Source organism: Pagrus major, chromosome 2 (genome assembly GCF_040436345.1).
Source record: "Pagrus major chromosome 2, Pma_NU_1.0".
Lineage (NCBI taxonomy): Eukaryota > Metazoa > Chordata > Actinopteri > Spariformes > Sparidae > Pagrus > Pagrus major.
In genome coordinates, this window is record NC_133216.1 from 31,186,380 (window position 1) to 31,195,702 (window position 9,323).

General features: G+C 41.5%; 1 protein-coding gene across 2 annotated transcripts; it reads right to left on the reverse strand.

Moving 5' to 3' along the window:
* Positions 1-5,575: 5,575 nt before the first annotated feature.
* Positions 5,576-9,021, reverse strand: LOC141016121 (zona pellucida sperm-binding protein 3-like). Of its 2 annotated transcripts, none has more exons than XM_073490397.1 (8): positions 8,464-9,021; positions 8,253-8,371; positions 6,510-6,613; positions 6,248-6,425; positions 6,073-6,178; positions 5,910-5,992; positions 5,739-5,830; positions 5,576-5,668 (listed from the first exon to the last, which is right to left on the reverse strand). In XM_073490397.1, exons 1-8 carry the CDS (start codon positions 8,962-8,964, stop codon positions 5,619-5,621), a joined length of 1,233 nt encoding a protein of 410 aa, XP_073346498.1. In that variant the 5' UTR covers positions 8,965-9,021; the 3' UTR covers positions 5,576-5,618. The 2 variants fall into 2 exon arrangements, with proteins under 2 accessions (XP_073346498.1, XP_073346490.1); XM_073490389.1 differs by having other exon boundaries at positions 5,739-5,833; positions 8,464-9,020.
* Between the last annotated feature and the right edge of the window lie 302 nt (positions 9,022-9,323).

Here is a 9,323-nt window from a genome sequence, read left to right on the forward strand (position 1 = left end):
CCACTGCTGAGATTTATACTGCTGCCCAAGTACAGTGGAGATTAATGACACTCTGTTTGTGCTGCTCAAAGCGTCAAAACAATGACATTTAATAATCACAATAATATTTCTTTCCAGAAGCGATGTCCCAGTCGTTCCTGCTGAGTTTTTTAAATGTCAAATATCAGACCTTCTGATGCTTTGAGCAACAAAGTTTCACCTACATTGTGTAGTGAAGGCAGATGGTTTGATGCTTATGCCATTCCTCGTCCTATTAAATGGAATTTGAGGCAAAACATTTCTTTATAGCACACAGTATATTCTAGTCCTTTATGTCCCGTGTCTGCTAAAGAATCACACTCAGTAAAAAGGGATTCTGCTTCAAATAAATGTAACAATATTGAACACAATGCAACATAGCACTCCGAAAATAGCAGAGGTGCAGACAGCATGACAGCGCTGTACAAATAACACCAGATGTCATTTGATTGCCTGATACTCTAATGATACCATCATCCATAGTAATGAGTTACTAATCACATCACGAGGACTTGTTTCATGAACCAGTGGGCGCCTGCTGAGGTCACAGTGACATCAGAACAAAGTTGTTTGTTTTAGATAGCAGCACATGTCCAGAACAATAATCTATAAGGATTACTGCAAACTGTTTCACGCAGTAATGAGCCTGGCCACTTCACAACACCAGTAGATAGTGATGGGTGTGATTCCCCCTCCTTTCTGTACGGAGTTTCCATCTTTACTTGCATAAGTAGGTGCAGAGCCAGACCTTCTGGAGGAATAAACACCTGGAGTCACATCGGGGAAACGTTTGGGAAATATGCTTAACTGCTTTTTTCGAGAGTGAAATAAGATAAATATCAATTGTGGATGTATTTAGCCCCGAGTCTTACACATATGGAATCTCAGTCACATTTTGTACCATGCTTGTTTATTGCGTACACAAACAGAAATGTTAACATATTAATTTGTAGTTTTATGTTGTGTGCTGGAACTTTTCTTGACAGAAAGTAAACAGCATTTTTTTCCATCTGTCCCATGCTTCTGTGTGGCATGTGTGATGACAGCAGATTGTCAGAGCTGGTGAGCACAGGTTTTATTAATGGTTGCTCAAAGTCAGCTCACCCGGCTATTGTGGATGTAGTTAGCTGCATCGGTCAGGTCTGTCGGCTAGACGAACAGCAAAAACCTTTTAAAATGCTCGTTCCCTGAATGGAGCTTGGATTGATCTGAGTTATGCTGTGCTGAGACAAATTTCCATGACGTACCCAGTATTCCGACTTCCTCGCTCACTTTCCTCCAAGCCAGCTCCCTTTTGTCTTGTCTCGGTACAAGTATCAGAATCAGAATCAGAATTCCTTTATTTGTCCCACAAATGGGGAAATTTCTGTGTCACAGCAGCCAAAGGACAGGAATATTACAATAATAATAACAAAAGTAAAAAATAAACAATATGATAAAAAGATAAGAAATAGAATAGACTCGTATATACATAATATTTACAATATGAACAGTGTAATTATAAACAGTGTAATTATAAAAGTAGTGTTTTTTCGTACAGCTCTGGGTGTCTGCCAACGGCCACGATTAGTGATTATGATCCTCCCCTCCATTGCTGTTCATGAACGTCCAGACATCAGCAACGTTAATGTCATGACATCAGTGAGAATGCCAAAGGTGACAAGTTTTTGAACACAGCGTCACGTGAATTTTCAACACACTCAAATGCGCAAATAAGGCGAGGTGAATACTCTCTTTGCATTTGGCCTGAACACACCATTAAAGCTATAGGCTAGGCGTGGTCTGTCTTCATACTTAACATACAGACATACGTAGTATTGATATCACCTCACTCTTGGAAAGACAGAGACAAACTGAATTTCCCAAAATGCTGAACTATTCCTTTAACATGGCCATCCCACATAACCAGGCATGGGAAAGTCTGGTGACCAGACTGGTGTTATTTTTGTCCCTGGTGTCTTTATGGTTTGTCTAAGAGCTGTCACTGTTGGAAACACTACAGAAAGATTAGCAGATGATAAAGATGTTATTCATTTTGTTTTTTTTCCCTTTCTTTCTGACCTTGTCTGTAATTCTTATGTTAACATCAGGATTGGGAAAAGGGGGGCCTAATGCTCAGTTCTTTCCCAAAGCATGTAGAAAGATGCTTGACATATTTTTACAGGTCGTGCAGAAGCAGATATGACGGAAAAAAACTGTACGCTCTATACTGAACACTGTGCCTCAGATTAAAAATACTTATCTTGTTAATGTCTCCTTCTTTCTATTTAAAGCTGCTGTAAGCATTGACGTCATTTTAGCTTCCTGTCCATTTTGCAGTCACCAAATTCCTCCTCCTTTCTTTTTGCCGAGGCAGCGCTCTGTCTCTTTCTTCTTCACTTGCTGTGTTTGGTTGTATAAGCCATCACCAGAAGCACTGGAACTGGTAGCTTTCCCTGTTCCACAATTGCAGGTAAACAGGAGGATGCTGCACGTTTACAAGCAGACAGGACTGCCTCCTTATGGAGTCCTCTGTCCTGATTGGATGAAGTAGCATTTTTTTTTCTCTTTTTCTGCATGAAGAGGAGGAGAGACATGGGTTACTGGTCAAACACCCTGTATCAGTGATTACTGTTGGAAAGTAAAGCTATTTAACACTTACATGTTTGTTCATGTTTATGATTTTTTTGACTTGACTTGCAGTAAGGCAACCTTTGAGCTAGCCTATGGGACCTACAGCTGGGATTATGAAGATACGAAGCTGCAACCTCCAGGACTGAAGTTTGAAGCCAACATGAAGATACCAAACGCTGCAGTTCCTCGAATGTCCACTTGAGGTTGGCTGTCAAAGAGCCCAGTCAAACGGTTTTGGTCTCTCTAGCTAGTGACAGATGTACAGGGAGTGAATTTTGACATAACTCACCTATTTGAATTATATAAGGTTAAAAATTTTGCATCAGAGGCATGGCCACTTTCAGTGAGAGCTAGCTGTCTCGCAGCTGGGCTTCACCTCAGCAAATTCTAGTCATTGAACTTGACCTCCCAGCTGTATTTGTGGTGTTGGTGCCTTTTGGAGAATATTTTATGTGTATATTATACAAATAATATGGCTTGCTGTGCGGTTAATTATACTATCAGACCGGAGCAGAGGGACAAATGCCAGTGCTTTGGATTAATGAGCACAGAGTTTCTTTGATAAGCTTTTTGAATTGAAAAGTGGATTTATCATTACTTTCACTTCTCAGGTGTCCAAATCCACGGTAATGAACTGTAATTCTTTCTTATTTGACTGCTGAATAGAGGGGATTGTGATAAGCCGGGAGTACGGGCTGGTATACATATCCTGTGTGTGCAGTGTGTGGCGGCTGTGTCGCTGCTGCAGCTCTGCTACTGCCAGCCCTGTTTTTCTACATTGAGTTTGCCTTTGAAAGTCATCATAGAAAAATGATGTTGTGATTTTCCTTCGTTGAAAGACAAAAGGGAGAAAGAGTGAGGGATAGCACGCACAGGAAAAACACTGCCCTTCACCTGTTGTGTTTATTTTCATGTCTGTGACATGATGATGCACATAATATATCTGACAGGCTTTTCTGTGAAATCTGCACATCAATAAAACAGTCCACACAGTGAAGGAGCAGGTTCTGAGTCACATGTGCTCCAGCAGTGAGGAGGGGGAACTGTGGGTGAGATGAAAGAGACAGCACACATGCACACACTCAACAGATGTTGCTATACACACACACTGAAATGCGTGTTTCTATAACCATAAAATGGACATCCAACCCGCTGTCTGTGTTTAAAATCAATATATTCATTTAAACTGGAAAACTAAAGCCCACTGTAAACCACAGGGAGGAAAAGGCTGATGAGTGATTTAATCGTCAGGTTGCTGGAAGAAGCTGCAGCTCCAAAAACAGAATGACATGAAGTGAAATGACCGCTCAGCTTTCCAATATTAACATTGAGACAAGGGTGATATTCTGAGCAGCAGCAGCAGCAGCAGTGTGACACAAAACAGCTGCTGTATGATTTACAGTGTAGGGTTTCCAGGAAAAAGAAACTTACACGCAAACAGTAAAAATGTGTTGTCGTGAGAAGATGTATCAACAACGTGGGCTTCAGCATGATTGAGATTTTCCATAAAAGGTTGAATTGGTTTGATAAGGTCTGAACTCCAACAACAATAAAACATCAGCATGCAGAGGGTGGGGAATGTTCCAGGAGGAATTGAGAGGGATACATACAGGAGAAACAACCACAGCTTGGCCCACTTAGAACAAAAAACACTATTGTTATCGTTCATTCCTGCTGGATCTTTGTATTTACTGTCCTCAGCGGGGAGATGGATTTCCACTCAGGACTGCCTGTGGGATTGTCCACACCTACAGTAGATAGCCATCATGTTTGGACAAGCATCAGTAAGAAACAGAAAAGAGGTCACCGTTTAAACTCAGCACACACTACAGGGGCTGACTGCACACACTTTTAAAGCCACTATGGTCAAAATTCAGCAGTTTTTGTATAAAAAGAAAAATTAATGAATTGTGAAAACTCTCAGAATGATATGCACATTCTCATATTATACACAGGTTGTTGCTGTAATCCTGACAATCAGAGTAAATCACCACTTTGCGTCACTTAAGTCATTCACATGGGTATTGTGTTCATGTCAGTCATGATTGTTTTTGTTTGTCCACTAACCAATCAGTAGCAAGTGATGTATTAATACCACAGACGTCTTTTATGACAATATGGAAGGAGCAGGCAAGTAGACCTGTCAGACCTCCCCCCCACATGAGCTGCGTCACTTCCTTTATGATCACAAAAGTATAAAAAAATAGGCTACCAACTTATTTATCAAAACGTTACTTGAATCTTGTAGGCTAGAAATAATGTCCAACCACATCATAACAAATATCTAGACTAAGTATAGACTGTAGAGGTAATCAAAATACAATTTAATAGTGTAGTCTTTAGAGCTGTCTATCAGAGGGTGATATTTGCTTTGCAGTGAACACATCACTGTACGTGCGACTGAGGCCCGCAAGGGCTCAGTCCGCCAGTCTAGAGGGTGGAAATTTGGATTAAGCCTACGACTGATCAGTCTCCATTAAGCAAGGGGTTGTTTCACCAGATTTGCAACATGCAATTATTTCTACATGTTTCACTCAACCCATGCATGAACATGCAAGCGTGCTGTAAGGCCTCGTCTAACATTGTTGCGACATTAGAACAAAAGGAACTAAATCTCTAAATCTGATCTACAGTCGTTGAGATATTTGTTGCTCACCTTCTGTAGAGTTTCTTCACAGTGTGGGCCACACCCCATTTTGAGGTTTCTAACCTTGGACCTCACCATTAGTGCTTGTGTTGCCACACTTTTAGCAAACTAGCAACAACAGAGGTACTTCTGAGAAAGACAGCTCTCGCAACTCAATTTTCTACACAAGCATTTCACCATCAGTCTGACTTATGTTGGTTTTCAGTTATGTGTGCGTGAAAACAGAAAAGTATATTTGATGTTATTTTACTTTGATGTACAACCTTACCGTTTAGATCACCACTTCAAATAACCAGCTCATTTTTAAAAAACACTTTATTGTTTAAACATGAAACAGTTCTTAGCCAACAACAATGGGGCCCAGGGTCACTTCAGCTTGCCACTGCTCCCCTAAAGCACAGACAGATCCAGTTGGTACCAGAGATGAAGAGTAAATAGATTTACTGCTGACGTACAGTACCTGTGTCTGCATCCAGGTCTCGAACCTTCCTCATTCCACAAATAGACTCACAACAGGCACAAAACTGGTCCTTACCAGCAAGTGCACTCCACCTACTGAAGAAGAGGTGGTGACATTGAGACATATTGAAAATCATAGCAGAGATCAAAGTTTGACAAAATGTTCTCATACCCCTTGTCGAAGGAGCACGCCTTATGTTCAGTAGTTACTGCAGATGAAGCTGGGATGGCCTTCAATTTGCAAGTGATATAAATCTGTCGAAATCAGAAGTATGTCAGCGTTATCCAGAGAAACAGAGAGGTGACCTTTAATTTGTCAGCAGATTTTTACATACTGTCTTCAGCAGATGAAGGCTGAGAGCCTCCACCTGAAACTGGAGCTTATTAGGCTGAGGCTGCAGCCTGAACCTGGACCTGGAGCTGTGTCGATCACCTAGACACCTGTGAGTGAAAATGCAAACATAAACAGAAAGAAACAGAAACTGATGTATGTTTGTATCTAAAACCTACCCATGGTTCTTTATGAAAGCATATGCTGGTTCAGAAGTGGAGTCTGGCCTCGTGGAAGCAATACAGCTGTCCACCAACACTCTGAGGGGAGGATGCATGTGTTGGATGACTGATGCCTGCATGTTGACCATGTCTCTGAGGGTGTACTTGCTTGAGGTTCTCTCAGATTTCCAGTCATCTGAAGCAGAATAACTCAATTGACGTTTTGAAAATAAATATCACATTTTCAAGCCATTATCTCTGGTGAGTTCCTGTAGCTCACCAGTCATGAGCTGCAGAGAGAACTGCAGCCGTTTCTCAGCCACCTCAGTGTCTTTTTGGGCCATCCAGGCAGGAGCCGGCGGACTGCTCCCAACACTGTGCTTCCTGAAAATGAGTAGAGTTGGTACACCAGCATCTGTGCAGAACTGCACACCCTACACTTGAGTCATATATTAGAAAGCACAAACAAGGGCAGTTTTTCTTCATGACCCCCTCAGACGAACCATTTTTGCTCATTTTGAAATGTTCGGAGGAAACATTCACTGCTTTTAAAAACTACTTGAGAAATATCAATGCTACTAGCTCTTCAAATATTAATATTCTTATTCATGTACTTGTCATGGGTTTATTTTATTTGTTTGTACATATTATTAGAAAGTGAAAAAATAGATTTTCAGGATAAGTGCATGAAAAAAATATATCAGCTTTGAGGGGCTGGTAGCATTTTTGGTAGCTTTTACTTTGAGGTCATGTTTCAAATGCTTTGGACAGTTTAACTGGTAGTTAGTTTATATTAGCAGACTACATTTCTGTGGGATTTCAAAAACAGACCAACATGACACCTCATACGGAAACTTCTTATATTACAAAGCTAGTTCACTGAAATGTGTTTCTGAAGGGAAATGAGACGTGCAGTTGCTGAATCAGTCTTGAATTCAACAATGGTTAGTATAATGTCAGGAGTTTCCAGGTGCAGCAAGTTGTGCTGGACCCCTCTGATCTGCATAAAGTAGCCTACAGCAACTTCATGCTATTAGGTAGCAGGCAACGCAACGAGGATACATTGCACGGTTGCTTGCATAGACAATGAAGGCAGCATAGAAACGACGAGCCTTTGGATGTCTACCTTAATATATATTCAGTCTATACAGTAGATACTACATAGGCCAGAATTCACAGTAGTATGCCGTTTTAGCGGTTAATGTGTTTACAAAGGAAATGATACAATGACACATACTGGAAGAGTAGTGCATCAGCTCAAAAATGAGCTGTATTTAGTGTGCACTGTCTGGCTTGAATATTCTTTTTGTCACTTTTTCAGTGTGAACAAACTATCTGCTTAGAATTATGCTGCATTCAAGACGGAACTCAACGATTTCTGACCTACTAGGAAAACTACAATGGAGCGCCAGTCAAAGTCAGAATTCCTATTTGTAAACTGGGCAAATCATCTACTCTGATGTCACAACAATAGCAGCACCCTTGGGGAGGGGGTAGGACGTATTTGTGGACAACAGTGTATTGAGTTAATGAATAAGACATTTTGATACGTTTCCTGGTATAAGAGTAGTATAAAATGACTTCCGTTACCTCATGTGAGGTGTTTTTTTGGCATTGTGCACCTGGAAAGCTTGGAGGTCAGAAGATGGAAATTCCAACGTCTGGCTTTTACTGGAATGCAGCAGTAGTTTGTGGTTTTAAGAAGCAGCTTTTGTGCCACATGTGTTTTTCCCTACATGTTATAGAAGCTGGAAGAGACTTGAAAACATAGCATAGGCCTCAGTATACTTAAAAAGGACACCATGTAGTTTTTGAGAGGAAAGAAATATTTCATATTTAACTGAATAAACAAGCTGTTCTCAGAGGACAATAAGGTCCCAGAACACTGTTTGAAGCTAGAAAGGTGGCAGGGTCCTCCACATATAAACAAAGTAAAACAGTTAAAATGTCTTGCTCCTTTAAATATTTTGTGGTAAACTAAACTAAAGTGGGTCTTTGGAGGCTGATCCAGATTTTGAGTCACCTTGGGTAGTGGCACTGCACTCCAATGACAGCGCTCTGGCTCCTTATGATGGGGCTTCTGCCAGACACTTTGGGGTTGTAGACCAGTGTGAAGGCATAAATGAAGTCATTCTCTGTCATCTAAGGAAAAGAGAACCACCGTTTCAAATCTGATAGACATTACTGGACTAAAACAGTCATATCAATGCATTATATCAATAAAAACCTCATACCACAAGTGTGCTGCCACAGCTGTGCAGGTCACATTCAAAGATCAGCACATGAGACCTGTTGTCGACATCAGTAGCTGAACAACCACCAAGTGTGATTTCCTCAGGCTTTATAAGCTTGCCGAGGCCCAGCAGGTCCTGGTTCGCCTCCACCTGGATCCTACTTTCCCCACACCGAATAGCAACACGGTTGGTTTTCCCTGGCTGCCGTAGCTCAAACTTGACAGGAAGCTTGTTTTGTGGATCCACTGGATCTTCTGGATACTTCCAGGAGAGCGGTTCGACTGCTGGCTGCATCTGCTTGGTCTGGAGCCTACCAGCTTGTTGAGCAGACACCCTGGAGTGCTCTCTCTCAGGTCCTGCTGCTGGCTCGGCTTTCACCTCTGCAGGCTTCTGCGCCTCGACCCCCCAGTAGGTTGGCAATCTCATACCGAGGAATCGAGCATCACTAAGCCTGACACATGCAAGCACAAAGCCAAACACAATAAGCTGGCTGGAACCCATTGTTGCATGCAGGGAATTTTCTATGCTGCTTTCTTAAGCATGACCACTGAAGCAGACAAAGGAAGTGACTCCTCCCTCTGCCTAATTAGCTGGATCCCTTTCCACATGTGTGGATCTCACAGCTGCACTTCTCTCACTAATTGGTCAGTCTGTGACCTGCACAAAACTCAACCATCCAGTATTGATCCACAGGCGCTCACATGTTGCAGTCTCCAACAGTGCTTTGAAGAATCGAGAGGACAAACTCATTTGCACAAGTCTTGCTGTTTAATGAACTTTAATTCATGCAAACTAAATACTATAAGTAAAATAAAAGACAAATAGTACAAAACTTTATGCAGTAAATGCAGTGATCATCT

Excerpts from the sequence above, each read along its gene's own strand:
- LOC141016121 (XM_073490389.1), bottom strand. The coding sequence starts at position 8,964 with ATGGGTTCCAGCCAGCTTATTGTGTTTGGCTTTGTGCTTGCATGTGTC. Across the intron at positions 5,993-6,072 it reads GCCTTCATCTGCTGAAGACA|ATTTATATCACTTGCAAATT; the intron begins GTATGTAAAAAT and ends TGATTTCGACAG. Across the intron at positions 5,669-5,738 it reads AGACCTGGATGCAGACACAG|GGGAGCAGTGGCAAGCTGAA; the intron begins GTACTGTACGTC and ends TCTGTGCTTTAG.